Source organism: Numida meleagris, chromosome 1 (assembly GCF_002078875.1).
Source record: "Numida meleagris isolate 19003 breed g44 Domestic line chromosome 1, NumMel1.0, whole genome shotgun sequence".
In the NCBI taxonomy this organism is placed as follows: domain Eukaryota; kingdom Metazoa; phylum Chordata; class Aves; order Galliformes; family Numididae; genus Numida; species Numida meleagris.
Genome location: NC_034409.1, coordinates 153,030,777 through 153,048,995, shown reverse-complemented (window position 1 = coordinate 153,048,995; position 18,219 = coordinate 153,030,777). Strand labels below are relative to the sequence as shown.

Here is an 18,219-nt window from a genome sequence, read left to right as displayed (position 1 = left end):
CGCGTTGCCGCCGGGCTCCAACCGCTCTGGGCGCGGGGCGGCCCTTGGGGCGCCCCCCTGTGGCTGCCGCTCGCCGCGCAGGCCTCAGCGGACGGGAAGGAGCGCGGGGCGGGGCGGGGCGGGGCGGGGCGGCTGAAGCACCACCCTGTGTCCCGCTGGGAGAGTCCACTGCCGGGGGGAGCCGAGGGGCGGACAGGGGGAAATCTTCTCAGCGTCGTTGTGCGGGAGCACCCGGGGGGAAAGGCGTTCGGTGGGTTCCGGGGCGTCTCGCTTCGTTGCTCGGCAGGGCGGGTGCGCTGTGCGTGGAGGTGCGGGAGGGCTGCGTTCTCCCGCGGCTCCCCCCGGTCTCGCCCGGCTCGGTGGCGCGGCCCTGGGTCAGCGCTGAGGCGAGTCGGCGCTGGGCGCCGTCAGCGTCGTGCTGCCCTGTACCATGGAGCCGCATCGTTGGTTGCCGCTGGAGGCCAACCCCGACGTGAGTGCCGCGGGACGGGGTCTGGGGGCGGCCGGGGGGGAGGGCGCTGCGTGGGGCGGAGGGACTGGGGAGTCTCTGGTGTCTGGGGGTGGGTGCTAGCTCGTAGGCTCCGGTGCGCTCGTAACCCCTCTCTGTTTCTTCTTCTTTTTTTTTTTTTCAGGTCACCAATCAGGTAAGCGCCTTCTGTCCGAGGTAACGCGGTCCCCCTGCAGCTCAGGCCCGCCGGCTTTCATTTTGGTGTGGCAGAGGCTCGTGCCTCCCCTACGAGAGGAAAGCTTCCGCCTTCTGGAGCCGGGCCTCCAGGAAGCTCCCGGGACACCTCTGGGTGTGCGTGGTGCAATGTAAGGGCGCTTGGTAAAGGAACAGAGAACACGTATGTTCTGCAGCGGGGAGGTGGTCGGGCTGTTAACCAAGGTAATCCTTGGTGTACTTTAGGGTGGGTTTTGCCTTTTTTCTTTTTTTATGATAACATTATTATAGGTTTATAGATCAGTTTTGGATCTGGACGTGATGGTTTTGTGTACTCGTATGGATCTGCTTACATTAATGTGTTGCAGTTTCCTTTTCCTTTGGCTGATAATAAGAAATTATATATTTTACCATATTTACACTTACTCATGACTACATCAGTGTAATTTGTTGCTCTTGGTTTTGCCTGCGCAGTAGAATCCACACTTGAGAAAGGAAACGTGTTCACAAAAGAGTGTAAGTGCTGGATAAACCAGATGGAGGAAAAATACCCATACTGCAGCCCTGCCCTGCTCTGCACTCAGCCATAATTCTGAATATCTCTAACAAGCACAGGAGATCAGATGTTGATCCCAGCAGGCTTATTGATTTTGCTGCAGATAGTGTTGGAGTCAAAAGATTATGAAGCTTCCAGCAGTAAGGTGACATTCTTAGAACTAATTTTACAATTCCTGTATTATTACTGCTGTGGAGCAACTCAAGAAGTTTTTAATCCCAGCCTTGAGTTAAAAGTAGCAGCCCTTGCTGTGAGCTTTACTTTCCGTGTTTCAGATCTTTAAAAAATATTGAAATTCAGTGATTAAATTCCAGTTTAGAAGAAAATAATTATGAATAAACACTAGGGAACTTGCAATTCTACTGTTCTTTTTCTCACCTTCCAGATGCTGGGGTGAGTTAATTGTGGTACAAATTAAGTCTTACCAGCTGTACATTAGAAATCAAGGAGGAAGAGCAAGTAACTTTTTTCCAAATCTTCTATGGTTGCCTTGTTGCTGTATGGAAAAAATCCTACAAGCATGTTAAAGAAACTTCTTTTTTTTCAAAGCCTCCTTTGCTCTTAGGCTTTGCATTCATGACAGATGATATTGGTTCATTGTGGAGGGGCACAGATATGTGATTTTCACTTCAAAAGGATTCAGTATCTATGGAAAGGGCCGCCTCTTTAGATGAGTTAGATTTTTAATGTATTTTTCCATCCTTAACTGAGCAACAGTCATCGTTATTTAGAATTTTAGACTGAGGCATATCTTCTTTTGCTGGGAAGAAAAGAAAAAGAAAAAAAGAAAAACTTAAGGTCTGTATTAAATAGGAGTACACCTTGCATTATTAAGCATGCAATATTTTTATATTGGTAAACTGTATAACAGGACTGTTAGTCACCAGTTATTCATATCCTGCCTGCGTTTAAAACAATAATAATAGTAATTTGCCGTTCAAATGAAGTTACAAACATGTCTTGAAATAATCCTGTTAATTGCAAGGACACATTCTGTTCGGTTGTTTTGTTTTCTTTTGGGTTGTGATGTGTGTCACTTTGTACTCCATTGTAGAATTCTTAAGGATGAAAATAATACGGTATATTTCTTATGGCTGTTGTTTGTGTGTCTAGAAATAAGTTAATACACGCATCTTCTGTGGACCTTTAGCCACGTGCTTCTTTGTGGGTTCTTTTTTCTGCTTGTTTGCTTTGTGTGTTTTGAATTTCTAATGTTATTTTATTTATTTTACTTGAGTATTAGATTGTCCTTGGAATGTACCACTCATGTTAATGTTGGTACTGTTGATAGGTGCGATAATGAACTCTTAAACAAAATTTCAAAGCTATAACGTGTGTGAATTCTTAAGTATTACATTGTGATTAGAACTCCTTAGTACACAGGACCTTCTTTGTGCAAATGCATTGGAATTATGTAAAGATCTTGAAACTGTCTGGTAAGTATAAACACAAATAATCTTTCTTAGCTTTAAAGATTTCCAATGGCAGTGACTCATTCAGAATATACTGCCTTCTTGGTTTAGAAGGGACCTTAAAGATAATCTGCTTTCTACCCCCCCTGACATGAGCAGGGCTGCCGCCCACCAGCTCAGGCTGCCTAGGGCCACATCCAGCCTGGCCTTGAGCACCTGCAGGGGTTGGGCATCCACAACTTCTCTGAGCAGCCTGTGACAGTGCCTCACCATCTCTGAGTAAGTTTCTGCCTAACCTTGAATCTAATTCTCCCTTCTTTTAGTTTAGAACCGTTTCCCCTTGTCCTATCTCTTTCCACCCTCGTAAACAGTCATTCTCCCTCCTGTTTATACGCTCCCTTCAAGTATTGGAAGGCCACAATGAGGTCTCCCTGGAGTCTTCTCTTCTCCAAGCTGAACAAGCCCAGTTCCCTCAACCTTTCCTCATAGAAGAGGTGCTCCAGCCCTCTGATCATCTTAGTGGCCCTCCTCTGGACCCAGTCCAAGAGCTCCATGTCTTTCTTATGCTGAGGGCCCCAGGCCTGGACGCAGTACTCCAGATGGGGCCTCACAAGAGCTGAGTGGAGGGGGATGATCATCTCTCACCCCGTTGGCCACCAAAAACCCCAAGTCCTTTTCTTAGGGGCTTCTCTCGTTGAGTTCTTCTCCATGTCTGTACAGGTATCTGGGATTGCTGCTTCTTGGCCTTCTGGGTGAGATCAAGTGCAGTGTAGTATCTGTAGTAACCTTAAGAGAAAATGCATAATGCAATGCTGATTTATCATAATATGCTCTTTTTCCTCCGCTTCTGCAGTCTGATGGAATGGATTACCAAGAACTGTCAGTCCACCTTCAGTGTAGAAAGAGTCAATCATTCAACATTTGCAAAGCTCCAGTTTGTGAACAGTGATGTCAGGAAAACTTGGGGCTGCAAGTGGCCTGTTCTACCTTTATTCATCAACCTCTCCTGAAATGTCTGCTGATGGGAGGGAGAAAGAAAGTGGCTTTATTTGCCCTCTGCTTATAAGATGGTATCCGTCTGCGTATCTTGTTCCCAGTTTCTTCTACCACCAAAACCAAGCCAGACTGCTTACAGGCACTGGGAGTGAAAAGATCAGACAGAAGCTGATTTCTCCATTTCAGACTGGCTTGCAATCATTGATCAATTTCCTAGGAAGTGTAGATAAACAGCAAGGTAGTATTGGTAGATAAATTTGTCTTTCTTGTTCTCCCGTGTTCTAAGAAACATCCTTGCTTCCTAGATAAGGTACAGTGCCACCAACTCATGCCTTTGTTCTATCTAGATACAGCTAGCTGACTGGAACTGATCATGAAGCTCCAACAGTGGCTTCAGGTAGTGCAGAGTTAAACTATGCAAAGTTGACTGTAGAGCAAATAGGGCTTATTTTCCAGGTCTTAGTTACCTTCCAGCATTATTTTCAGGCCTTTGGTCCTGTTTTTAATCCTTTAATGCTGTGAGAGTCAGCTACAAAAAGAAATTTAGTCCACGGTCTTCCTTGACACTGGTGACTTTTTGGGGGAGTTCAAGATCAGAAAATACAGAATGAATGGCAGAAGCTGGATACAGCCATTCCTTGTCCAGTCAGGGGACACGCTTCTCAAGGGCATCACACAAATACAGAGATCAATTAGTTATCTTGGGAAAACGAACTTTATTCTTCCTAGAGGGTCTTCCATTTTATGAACTGTGTTTGCAACTCTGTCGTGCAAGCTTTTCCAAATGAAAACCATGCTGACTAAAATCACTGGAGAGGCAGCGCGTGCAGTTCCTGAAGTGCGCTGATGGTGGGTGTCCTCACAGGTGAGCGTCCTCACAGGTGAGCTACTGTGTTGGAGTGAAAGCACTGGCGACGCGCAGAAACTTTGTACGTGTTTTTCCCAGCGTATTGTGGTTGCCTGTTGTGAGTCACTGACCTGATAGCTCCACCTCAGGACTCAGCATCAGAGCTTTCTGAAGCTTTGCTCACTAAGAGTGGTTTCAGAGGAAACCCGAGTCAGCTGCTTAGTCCAGCTTACTGTGTAGCGCATTGAATTGCTGTCTGTGTGTTGATATGGTCCTGGTTCAAAGGCACCTGTCATAGTGAGTACAAAGTTTGAAACTGCTTGGTGGATTGCATTGGAAATACGTAACTTTTATTGTGAAGACAAGGAGCTCTGTGAGTCAGCGCTGCTTTTTTTTAAACATACTGAAGAAACAGAATTGTGAGAAGTATTTCCTGGGTGTAAGTTATATCAGTTCTAAGTTCAGGTCCAAAGAAGGGCAACAAGGCTGGTGAAGGGCTTGGAGAATATGCCATATGGGGAGCAACTAAAGGAGCTGGGGCTGTTTAGTCTGGGGAAGAGGAGGCTGAGGGGAGACCTCATTGCTCTCTTCAAATACCTGAAAGGTGATTGCAGTGAGAGCAGGGTTGGTCTCTTCTCACTGGTGACAGGACAAGGGGAAACGGCCTCAAGTTGCGCCAGGGGAGGTTTAGGTTGGATATCAGGAAAAACTTCTTTACAGAAAGGGTTGTTAAGCACTGGAACACTCTCCCCAGGGAGGTGGTTGAGTCACCATCCCTGAATGTGTTTAAAAACCATTTGGATGTGGTGCTCAGGGACATGATTTAGCAGTGGGTTGTTAGAGTTACAGTAGTATGGTTAGGTTGCAGTTGGACTTGATGATCTTGAAGGTCCTTTCCAACCTGAGCAATTCTATCATTCTGTGATTTTGTATCACATTTTAAACGAGGCTGTGTTTTCTTTTCACGACAGGTTTAAATAATAAAAACAAAATTAAATTTAAAAATGTGATTATAATTGAGCCATATTCCTTGAATTTTTTGTGAGGTCCTGAAATAGTGTTTGAGGATATTAAAGAACTTGCAATAGATAGTGAACTTCCCAAGTAAGTTTATTATAGTGGGGCACCTGTTGTTTCGATAAGACCATATTGTGGCCACTCTAAATGAGGAGTTGTTGGTAAAGAGGAATGAAGCACTTCATATAAGTTATAGCTGTGTATTGACTTTTGACCTGCAGTATAGAACTTAAGTTTCTACAGCTGTTTGTGAAGTGACAATATACTTGGATTAATGATCTGGAAGATGCTTTCTCTAAACCGTATTGAAAAATTATCTCTTCCTTTAAACTTCATAACTGTCATAGTGAAAGAATTAGGAAATGAATCCTTATAATGCCAAAACAATACAATATCGATTTCTAACACAACCGGTTTATTATATCTCCAGAAATTATACACAAAAGAATTGAAAGCAAACTGTTGTGCATTAGTATTTGTGATATAGATTAGTTTAATAAGAATGAGTTACTTAACCTTCTATCTGTAGATATATTTATATAAATTGTAATATAAGGGATTTTCTGTTGATTTAACTTATTTTTCTAGGTAGTTATCTTTTTGTCTTGTCAGATTTTTGCATTCTTCTTTCATGTAAACTTACAAAATAATAAACAATGTTTTCTCAGTTGCACAATTCCCACAGTTCTTCAGAATAACAGTGAAGATGATAGAAAGACTTGTTATTGGCTTCGTAAGAGAAGTGCTAGAAGTACAAGCAATACTTTAACACAAATACATGTACTCGCCTTCCTGCCTGATTGATTTATTTACTGTTATTCACAAAGTGATAATTATCTTTGTAATCTGGAGGGTTAAAATGGACATTTAAAATAAAATGCTTTCTGTTTCATTGGTTAGTAAATACTTAGACACGCTCCCTCCTTACAGTCTTCATTAAAAGATATTGATTTGGCTTTCTTTCCAATCTTGGCAAGACTTACAAGGTGGTAAGACCACCTAGAACCAAAAAATCTTGATATATTCCATAAGCTATCTCCTGAATTAATTTTCTTTGTCGTATGTAAGAAGTACCTTGTTTTTACTATTATTCAGAAGGAGTAGCTTCTTGCAAAGCCTTGGTTATGAACTTGTACCCAGCCCCACAAATGTATTCATAAAAGACCACCATTTCCTTAGTGTCTTTCATCAAGGTCTATTTTCATTTTTATGTCCTATTTTTGTCTGAATTTATGGTCAATTCAAACCTTCAACTTCAGTAGGTGTATAGGAAAAAATAAATGGAAAAACTAAGTTTGCATTTCCTTATGTAAAGAAAATCTCGATACTTTGCAATGCACACTGAGTCAAATACTGAACTTGCTCTTTGAACTGTATAGTTTGGTGATATAGATACATGGAAAGACATGTTCATTTTCCCAAGATTCTCTTTAAACTTTTTTGCTCAAACTTAAATTGCCTTTAGATGCTTTAATTTCTTGCCTTACTGTAAAGTGGGGAGAGAGAAATACATTTTAAAATTGTGAAGTGTAATTATTTCTTTCCTTAAAATACTGGCTGTAAACTGCAGTTTCATTCTCTTAGAGAACTTAGTGATATAAATATTTTCCATTGTCTTGCCTCCCTTGTAGAAGATACTCTGCAGTGCTGCTGATTAAAACAAAGCGAAATGTTCTCTTCTTATTTGAAGGGATCTCATGTTAGAAGTAGACATTTCTTCTATTTTGTTTTTAAAAATAGTCACTTCTGATATTTCTTGCGGGCTTATGTTAATGTGAATCTGTTTAAATGTGGAATAACTGTTACTTAATTCTCATGTATATCATGTATATCGGTCTGCTCACTGGATGGATGACGGAAGGAAGAAAGAGGAAGGCATAGGTGACATGGATTGGCTTATCTCAGGCTTCTTAAACATCTTCAATGCAGGTGTATCAATAAAGAGGTTTCTTCAAGTAGCATTGGACAGGAAGCATGATGATTCTTTTAAAAGAATCTTTCCTATCAGGAACTGGAGCACGAGGGTTTCCTTCTGAACACCAGGAAGCAATTCTGTGCTGTGTGGGTGATGGAGCACTGGCACAGCCTGCCCACAGAGGCTGTGGAGATCTTCAAAAGCCTCTTGGACGTAGTCCAGAGCAACCTAGTCTCACTGTCCCTGTTGGAACAGGAGAGTTGGACTAGGTGGCCTCCTTAACCATCTGTGGTTCTACACAGAACTTACCTAAGTAAATGAGGAATATCTGATTTAAAATAATCAAGCACTTGGGCTTTAGGGTATGGTTGTCCAAGTTTAATAGATGTTATAGTCGCTCTTTCTTTTCTTAAGTAGCAACATGTTAGGTAACAGATCCAAGATCACTTTTTTGTATTTTGATACATAGCTTTAGTACAGGATGATGGTAGGAAAGCCTTTGACTTAGACTCTTAAGAAGTTCTAAAGAAGCAACAGAGGATTACTTGAAGATTTGTGATTATTACATAATCTTCGTCACTTCAAAATGTGTTACTCTGTCATCATTTCAAAGGATTCTTGATTTCAAGGGCTGTAAAAGGACATTTTAAAAGGTACCCCTAGGAAAAGGTACACTCTTGTGTCTCTGCTCATAAGACCATCAAAGACCCCAATTTTGAATTGCTGAAGCCCAGCACCTCCAATATGAGCACTGGCGTCAGATATTCTGAAGGAGTCGTGAAGTAACACCATAAGTTTCTTCACATATGTTCTGACCCGTGATTTCTAGTTAAAGTGAACATTCAGTACTTTATAGGTGACAAAAAAGAACTTTCAAAATGGATGAAATGCTTTAATGCCTTAGTAAACAGTGCTAGGAATACTGTTTCTTCCATTTCATAAAGCTATTTAAGCTTTTATATATGACATGTAAAACATGGGGATTTTGTGTGTCTTTGTCAATGCTATTCCGCCCGATTTAGCACAATTTAAATCTTCTTTTATTCTAAGATTTTGGAAAGTATGTGATGATGCATTGTATTTCACATTGTAAATAGTGAATTTTGCTTCTTACGTATGTTAGACTACTCACTTAGTATTACTCTGTATCTTCTTTTCCAGTTTCTCAAACAGTTAGGTATACATCCTGACTGGCAATTTGTAGATGTCTATGGTATGGAACCAGAACTGCTTAGCATGGTGCCAAGACCTGTATGTGCAGTGCTACTTCTCTTTCCAATAACAGAAAAGGTAAGTGTTAATTTAATAATGAGCTGGTCACTTTTGTTGTAAGCGAAATGGGAATGAACACTTGGATAGGGGAGTTGAGCAACCTGATCTAGTGGAAAATAGCCCCGGCCATGGCAGAGAGGTTGGAACTATAAGATTTTTAAGGGCCTTTCCTGTTAATATGAATCTTGTGCTCTGGTGTTGGAATGAAAATGAGACTTAAACCTTATTTAGAGGCTGCTTGATTAGAAACAAACAGCAAAATGCTTCGTTCGTAACTTTCTTTTGATAATCTGATGTGTATATTTCCAGTTTATCTTCAAGTGTTTTGATTGGAGCGGGGAAGAAGAGAAATACATTACATAGTTCTCTCTTGCAGACAATTGAGAATTTTAAACTGCACACTGTGAAATGGCACGGTTCTGCTACTTACAGCAGGAAGCCTCAATAACATGAGCAAAATAAGAGGTGGAGTGTGGGACATTATCAATTGCAAGTATTTCTTGAGTTTTTGTTTTGTGCCACTGACAAAAATTCAGTCATCTTCAGTTCAGTCATCGGTACCAGTATGGCTTTTATTTCTTGGAATGTTGGGGTCTATTTTTAAGGTGGAAGAGTACGTATGGTTTTACTGCTTACTACCACCCATTCCCTTCCCCTCAGTATATATCAGTTTGCTTTTAGGGCTGGATACCCTTGTTAGCATACGGATAACCTTAGGGTTGTTGTCTTGTTTAAAGATTAATGACTTGTTTAGTCTGCATTATAGGTTGTAGGCAGAGGGGGAATAGTGTGAGTGTTGGGCATTTTGAGCCTCCTTGCAGTGAATGTGTATCAAGGGATAACCCACGTTGGAAGGAAACTCTTGAGGTGATCTGGGTCAATCCTTGCTCAAAATCATATTTTGATTATTTCCAGCAATGATTTTTTTTGACAGGGAATGATTGGCAGCTGTAGTGCTTCTTTAATCTGATCTGTATGATGCATTTCATGATTTTTCTTCCTTAGTTAAGACTATTCTTATTAACTTGTTGATAAGCACTTGCTATCACATAGAACATTCAGAACACTGGGACAAACTGCAGTGTGCAATCCTGATGCTGGAAAAACTTAAATAACTGTATGTCATTGACTGTAAATAGTGTCTGAGAAAAAATTCTCATGTGTTCCTTACTCTGACATTCAAACTATTCATAATAATTACATAAGAAGTCCATCTACTTCAGTATTTTGTGTCTGCAAATGGACTGAGCTAGGCAAAAGAGGAGGAGGAAACAGCAGCATCTTCTGGAGCATTTACATTGGGTTTGTTCTGGGTTTTTTTTTTTCATCCTGCTCTATTTGAGGTGGCAGCTTGGGAGGAAAAAACCCTTCTGTGCAACATAACGGATTTTCTTTGCTAGCTCTTAATCAGTGATGAGCTTTACAATAGTATTTGAGGTTGTCCAATCAAACCAAATTGTCCTTATTGCTACTGAAAAATAAACCTTTACCTTATGATTATGGCTTTTAAAGAGCAATTTTGAAGCTATGAGCATTATATGATTTTTACTTAATATTCCTGCAAAAAAGGGCAATATAAAAAGATGGAACTTATAAGAATGCTTCATGCTGGTTAAGCATCTGAAGTATTACAGTTTGCTTGATAAAGCTTTTGAGAACTCTATCCTTCAAAACTTTATGTTGGTATGAAGAGAGATGATGACAGCTTCTCAGATCAAGGAAATATTTTGAACATTCTTGAAGTGCTGTTAGATAACACACATTTTTAAAGATGATTATTTAAGTGCGACTTTTTCTTCTGCTACAGATGTGATGCAGAGTTTTTCAGTTGAGCAAGTCTGCATATACTGGTTCTGCCGCTTCTGTTAAGTGTTAAGAGTTGCAAGATGGGTTTTGGTTTTACGAGACAGCTGTTGCTTCTTATTTTTGCTTGGATAATGTAGCTGGTATCTATATAACTTGTGAAAATTCTAAAACTTTCATTCTAGTATGAAACCTTCAGAACAGAAGAAGAAGAGAGGATAAAAGCTAAGGGGCAAGATGTCAAATCATCAGTGTATTTCATGAAGCAGACTATTAACAATGCTTGTGGAACAATTGGGCTAATTCATGCTATTGCCAACAACAGAGAGAAAATGAACTTTGGTAAGTGTTTTTTGGTTGCTTGTTTTTGTTATGTTGCTGTTTTTTTTCCCTCTTACTTCTGGGGAAGGTATTGAGGGACTGATGAGTTTTGTACTATTTTCTCTGAACATTATTGTGCATCTCTGCTGAAAGAGAGCTTCTGCCTGTAATTATAAAACCAGTATTTCACACTAATTCAAGTCTAGAGCACTCAAAACATTTCAATCTGCAGCAGGTAGCAATTCCTCTTGCAGTAGGCGTTTGTGTCGTAAATGTAATTATATCTTTAAATCTTCTGTTGGATTTGAGCAGTCTGTAAGATTTGAATGATGTAGGAGCTAAAGCATGATGCAAAATATGTTAATGTATGTCTTTTTTTTATATTTAAGAAACCAATTCGTCACTGAAAAAGTTCCTAGAAGATTCTTTATCTATGACGCCTGAAGAGAGGGCCAAATATCTAGAAACTTACGAAGTTAGTATCTTTTTTTTTCCTTTTTAAACAATTTAAGAATTATTTGCATGAGCAAGTGCTGTCTTTAGGGCTTGATCCAGTGAACCACTTAAAGAATCAAGAGTTTGTGTGAGCTTGTGATGAGATAGTTGCTGCAAAAATACCTGCTTTGGTAGTTAGAAGTATTTCTACCTGCTAGCAGAGTGAACTGAAAGGGCAGTCCTGCTGCCTCCTTCCATTTATGCCTTGAGCTCTAGCACTTCAGGGCACGCAAGGAACCAGTTCAACTGAAATATAAGCTCTCTTCCTCATAATTCCCTTCAATTAGATGAGCTAGCTGATAGCTTGCTTAGTTGGGTCGTTATTAGTGCTGATTCGAAGGATGTGATGGAAAGATCTGGCCACTGATGGAAGGTGAGAACAGTGCTATTGCTTGTGATGGTAATGATCACCTGTCTAAATAAAAAAACCTGGTGACTTCCAAATCTGAGTTCAGTTCAACCTTATTGTGAAGTTCTTGCTAATGAGGATGTTGAATATGACTGAGGGAAGTCCTAACAAGCAGGAGCAGTAGAGATTTGATGAAGTGGTCTGCAGAAATGTTGGACACGAGATGTCTGATTGCAGCTTGTACCTAAAGTGTTGTGCTTACTTAAGCCAGGAACCGATTTGTAACAAAACCACTGCTAGTACTGTTTTCTGTGTGTTAAAGGGCAATTACAAACTGTTATGTGTTTGAGTTGAATTGAGTCTGATGAAATTGCTCCTTCAAAGTGGACCTCATTTGTTGTCTACTTGCTCAGTGCTTATAATAGACAAATAAAGAACTTATAGCTATGGCATTTGATTAAAAACAAGAGTGTATGTTGATCCTTAAATTATTTAAGTATCTTATTTAAAACCTGATTGAAATGTGCTTTAATTTTAGGCAATTCGTGTCACTCATGAATCCAGTGCCCATGAAGGTCAGACTGAGGTATTCATTTTGTTTTCTTTTTTTAAGCATTTGTTAATAGCTACTTTGAGTGAAATGTAAGAGTTTAAAACAATCGTATTAAAGGTTTATTGAGAAACTGAGATTATTGCTTGGTTTGCAGCATTGAGTCAGTCAACAATTAGGGCATGAAATGAAGTGGTGTTGTGGAGGAAACAAATGAACATGAAGCTTTACAGGCTTTGTAAGGTCTTTATGTAACACGGATGATCTTTTCAATGTTTATTTCACAGTAAAAGAGCCAGAAATTGTGCTTTAATGAAAGTTGAGATTAGGACATTGGAGACGTACAATCCATAGTAACCGTACAAATGAAACAAACATTGTGTAAGAGTCTGAAAAGTGTTAGTTCAGGAAAAGAAATACTGTGGTACTCATGTTGTTTGTGTACAGATATTACTTCAGATTAATTTTCAGTAACATTTATTTTCATAGTTTTTTATCCCAAAAGATTGAGCACTGTAAGATAAAGAAACAACAAACTGTGTTTTGGAATGAAGAGATTTACTGTGCTGCTTGATCAGTACTCCATAATGCTCTTTTACTTATGATTAAACCCATTCCTGTTTTACCTGTGAAGTCTGTGCATGCTCCATGTTATACTTTGCTGTACCTCATTGAATATGGGAACAGAGCCTCAAAAATTAAATCAAGTTTGGAAGGATCTGTGTAACACCTTTATTTTCACTGAGCTAGAAGATTGATACTGAGTAAAAAGCTGACCTTGGTGAAGTTTTGGGAAGGCGTGTATGTGGTGTTTTCTGTTGTTTTTTTTTGTTTTGCTTTGGATTGCTTTTTTAGGAGAGGAGGAAGAGTTTATTAAAGTTCCCATGCCAGCTGGTCTGTTTTCAGGCTCAAAAGCAGAACAACTCTGTCAGTCAGTCACTGAGAAGGCATAAGCAGGTTTAACATTCAACATTTTCTGTCTCTGTTCATACTAAAGCAGTTTTCCATCTTTCTAGTTCAGATTTCAGTATCTGTTGTACAGAAGAAAAATGGATTAGGTTGTTGGTAGCACTGCTTTGTTTGTCAGTGATTTCAGTGGCTCATCTACTTCTTTTTCTGAAGTGCAGTGGGTGACGTTTTTTTTCCTTTTCTTTATGGCTTGTGGTGTATCTTCTACATACTGCAGAAGAAAGCAAAGCAGACTTTTTTTGCTTCCCCTCATCCCACCATCTGGAAACCTATACTTAATCATTCAAAGCGAGCTGTGGTTGAAACCTAATTGTTTTAATCATTTCTAATATTGATATCAATCTTCCTTTATGGTGGTATGAGTTGTTTTCTTGTTGTGGGTTTTTTTTTGTTAAACTCTTCTGATCTTTCTCTGAATCAGTCAAGGAGGGTTCTGTATTTCAGTAAGACGTCAGCATAACTTCATATTTCTCTTCGTCTTCTAAATGAGAGACTCCAAAAATTGTGGTCTCTTTTCAGATAGTCCTTTTGTAGGTATTCTGGGCAATCTCAGTAAGAGAGGGGTTATGGAGGTTGTTCTACACATTGCTAAAGACTGAATCTTTTACTTAGGCGCTTGTGAAACAAAAAAAACTTATTTAGTTGCTTTGGTGTACTATGACATTGATCCAAGGAGTACTTTGTCTGTGTATTCTTCTTACAGAAGCTGTGGAATAATTGAAAAAGATGCAAGGGCTATATAATTCCTGAGTGTCTTTAAAAGGATTCAGGAAGCTTCTAAGTAATAATAGTATAAGGGACAGTTAATTTCTTAGATTTCCACAAATTAATTTGTTTCTTGATTGAGATCGTGCAAGTTTTCATCTTTTTGTACTGTGATAAAAGATGCCAACTTTTTTCGTAATAAAAATTTACAAGATTGTCTTAGCAAACATATCTAAACAAAAATAGAGAATAAGTAGTGGCCTTTCCAGATATGTACTCTTCCATTCTGCATAACTGAATCTGAAAGTAATTCAATGTGGGTATTCATTAGACTGGTGAAATAGCTTTTTCCTGTCCTTCTGTTTCCAAGGTTGAGATAGTACAGTGGCTAGAATACATGTCCTAGGACTATTTTTTCAGAATACTTTTGATCTGTTAACCATAGAAGAAAGAAATAAACAAGTTATTGTTCTGAAAGATCTAATGGCCTGAAGATCCTGTCCTACCATAGCATGGTTGAGTCGGCAGTGAGGCCTCCTCTTTCACCTCCACAGGAGGAATTGCTTTGCTTTGGAGTACAGTTTTTTTTAAGCAAAGCAAAATATGTGAAATGTGAATGTACTGACAAATGTAATGTAGGGTTAGCATGAGTTAATCTTGTAGTCTATTCCCTTCAGCAGAGCACTTTAACTGTTGCTGTTTCATATAATGATGAAGGGATTGATGAACAGCATGCCCTTGAAGATGCTGAAGTTAATGTATGCAGGTCATGCAAGGATGTTGACTTGTCCTGCAGGGTAAGTTTCTCGCACTTCCTGGGAATTTAAACTTCCTTTCAGAGCACTGGAAGAGAATATGTTATCCTTCCTAATTACCTTGGGTTTTGTTCCACGCTTCCCACCACTGAATAGCAAAGACATTTTTCACAGAAATCTTTCCATTGAATAAAGTGGCTTATGTAGTTGCTTAATGATGGTAAGTGCAAACAAAAAGTCCTTTCCAGGTCTTCAACAGAATTAAAAATTTTAAGAGAATGTGCTGGCTTACTATTACAGCATGAATAACTTGATGAATAACTTGGCTTGTGTAGTTCTTAAGAGCTACCCACTCTATGAATAGTTCTGTGCTTCCAATAGGTGTTGGATACTGCCATCAACTCCAGTTCTTCTGAAAATGCTGCTTAAACTCAGCAGTGAATAGAATAACTTCCCAAAGTGGGAAGTATGGCAGTCAGATTTGCGTAAGAGGCTGTGCAATTGCTTTCAAGATGCTGTTCTTCCTCTCTCTCATGCAAAATGCACTGTCACACCATTGGTCATTATCTCGAGGAGAGGGGAGAAAAACAACAAAACAAGAAATTTTCCGGAATCTTGAGATGGGGATGATTCAAAAATAGCATACAGATGAGTTCTCCTGTGATGATATTTTTTCTGGGCTCTGATTTCTGAGGTGTTTAGGATTCAGCTGTTAATGCTGCTAAAAAAAAGTCTCTAATAATTGATTTCTCCTGATAGTCGTACTAAATCAGGACTTCAGGTTTTTTTTGTCTCAGTGATTTCTGTATTTTTATACTTTGTGTAGTGATCAGAAAGACCAGCATGGTGGAAAAGGCGTTACAAAAGAGGTAGAAAGACCAGCATGATAGCAAGGTGCTACAAAGGAAGGGAAGTAGATCGCTCGCTGGTATCAGAAGATTCTGGTTCACAGGGAAAAGCTTCCACCAAGGAGGGATCTCCAGCAAGAAATCCTTCTTCAGTGGCAGTTAGCCCTTAAATGAGGCCTAAGGGGGGGGTGGAGCCTGGCTCCACCCCTTCTGGTCACACAGGCGAATTGCCTTCACCTGTGCTTCCAGGGCTGACTGGGTCTTTCCTCCAGGTGCTCAATCAGTGGTTCAGGCTGTGACTCAGCAGTTCCCATACACTTTGCTACTGGATTTTTTTGCTTTTGTTTCTGTTCCATGTACGTGGTTATTTCAAACCTGGAAAGAAGGCAGGACTACCTAGAAATGTAAGGTTTAGAAGTAACATGAGTAAAGCAATGCTATATTTCCAGAATCTACGTATTCCATTTGTTCATATTTCTTGTCTGCAGGTAGGATTTATTTCTGGTTGAGAACAGCTGGGGATCAGACTTAGATTATAGTTTCTGTGTTTTAAAGAAAAGTTCTATCTGAAGAGGAAAAGTAGAGGGAAAAGAAAAATAGCTATTTGACAGGATAATAATTGTATAATTTTGATATTAGTGAACTGCTGGGTTCAACAAGTGGTTGCTGTAAGAAAGAAAAGAGGTGGTCATTTCACTTCTGGCACTTATCATTAATGTGTGATCTATTTAGATGAAGTATTATGATGAATTGCTAAGCAAATGGATTGAAACTAACAGCTATAAAGAATATAGTATTCTGCCTTGATGGATGTGTTAACAGGCTTCCCAGCTTACATAGCTGAGATTCATTTGCCTGGTTTAGAAAACAGCAAGAAGGGCGACAACAAGCTTGTGTTCCTAGCCATTTTGTGTAATTTTTGGTAACACATTTAAAGCTCTTGTGGCTAACTATAGACTGTATAAGAAATGAGCATTTATGGTAGATTTTTTTATATTGAAATGTGAGAGTTTAGATGATTTTTACTTGGTTTTTGTTGTTTTTTTTCTGTCAAAATACTTTAATATTTTCTTAAACTGTTTTTTTTTCTTGTTATTCTTTCAAAGAGGTGACGTCTTTAAGAACAGTTAAGCAGTTTTCATTTCAATAATGAATTAATGACTTGCAGTGTAAAAAGATCATGGATTTGGATTTGTCTTTTAGGCCACATTTGGACCAGATTTAATTCAAATTTTATGTTAAAGCTACTGAAGTTTATGACTCCACAACTTATTTGTTTTAGTGTAGTAAAAAATAGATAAAACAGTGATACAGATATTCCTCTGTTTAAAATTATTTGAGAGTAGCAGACAGGAAAATCTGTGAATAATTCTGCTGGAGAAGCATGGTGTTGATCCTAGGGATTTCAAGGGTGATTTGATTCTTGTCATGTGTTCCATTGCCAATCGGAATGAGGGCAATTGATGTAAGACTCTTGTAATAATCTTTCTCTTGACGTTTGTGTTGCTGGAACTTAGGCTTCCTCAAATGTCCATTATTTCATATCCAAAGATGCCTAAAAAGGGTATAAATCCTTTTGATAATGCTGGATGGATCCGGTGGCTTGTAGTCAGGGTTTCTGTCTTCAGCTTTGAGCAGAAGTTACAGACTTCTTAAAATCCATTTCATGATGATTCTTTTGCTGGTGATGATAACCATCCTCTTGGGAACAAAAGAAAAACTTTCATTATTTTCCAGATCACTACTTTTTAAAACCCTTTCCCTTTCTCTCTCTCTCTCTCTCTCTCTCTCTCTCTCTCTCCTTCTAAAAGGCAGCTGTTGTTGACATCAGTAGAGTTGTCAGCTACTCAAGATCTTTTGGCTGATGTGCAGTCTTTATTTTTTTCCTAACCCTTTGGTTGGGCACATACTTCTGTTTATAATGCATCGAATGTCTGAAGATGATGGGAAATATAACCTGCTTCTTTGGAGAACTGCACAGTCTTTTAAGATGGACCTTATACTGTCACATCTTGCTGAGCAGTAGTTTCTTTTTTGTTCTTGCAGTGCCCTCTCCAGCAGTTCAGAAACTGCCGAAACCCTGAGCTACCACAAATCTTAATGTTTCTGATACCCTCTTATAAAAATTATTCAAAAATAATAAAAAGACAATACAACCTGTGGTTGCTAGAGCATCTATGTAAGCCATCTGATCTACGGTGATCATTAATGAAGAAGTTATGGCATAATCTAAGGGAAAAAGTAGCAGTATATGCAGGCTAGGATCATTTGCTATGATAGCTTTAGAAAAGCTATTCTAGGTAGAAAATATTATTTGTAGCGATACTTGAAACAAATGACATTCCTAATAATTGACTATAATAATGTGGGTAGAAGGACATTTTTTGTTCTGCTCATGTGTTGCTGACGTCCGTATCAACTACTTTGCAATCAACTGCAATTCCATTCAACGCTGCAGAAAATGGCAAACTGTAGCATATGAAATATTTTTAAAAAGTCTAATTGGCCTTTGGTCAAGGAAAAAATTGTAGAGAGTGGTCTGTATTTAGCTTCTGCTTTTCTGAATGCTCTGAGATGCTTAACTCTTGTTCAAATCCCATCTAGGTAATAGCGTATGAGGTTTTGGCCAGCTGCGTGCCTGTGGCAGTTTGAAATCATTCTGGATTATCAGGTTACCTTCAGAAAATGAAAACAAAACGCAACTAACCATCTTCCATCAGCTTCATGAAACAGCATATTCTATGGTCT

The 18,219-nt window shown here is 39.2% G+C and overlaps 1 protein-coding gene across 4 annotated transcripts in view; it reads left to right on the top strand.

Moving 5' to 3' along the window:
• Nucleotides 134–18,219, top strand: part of UCHL3 (ubiquitin C-terminal hydrolase L3) — a 39,262-nt gene continuing 21,176 nt past the window's right edge. The window contains exons 1-7 of one of the 4 annotated variants that reach the window (XM_021417303.1): nt 134–472; nt 633–644; nt 8,566–8,694; nt 10,665–10,821; nt 11,190–11,275; nt 12,183–12,230; nt 14,546–14,665. In XM_021417303.1, the coding sequence (XP_021272978.1) occupies nt 431–472; nt 633–644; nt 8,566–8,694; nt 10,665–10,821; nt 11,190–11,275; nt 12,183–12,230; nt 14,546–14,665 (594 nt within the window). In that variant the 5' untranslated portion in view covers nt 134–430. Of the gene's footprint in view, nt 473–632; nt 645–666; nt 814–8,565; nt 8,695–10,664; nt 10,822–11,189; nt 11,276–12,182; nt 12,231–14,545; nt 14,666–18,219 lie in introns of those variants that run through there. The other 3 variants (XM_021417313.1, XM_021417321.1, XM_021417330.1) reach the window with 3 other exon arrangements.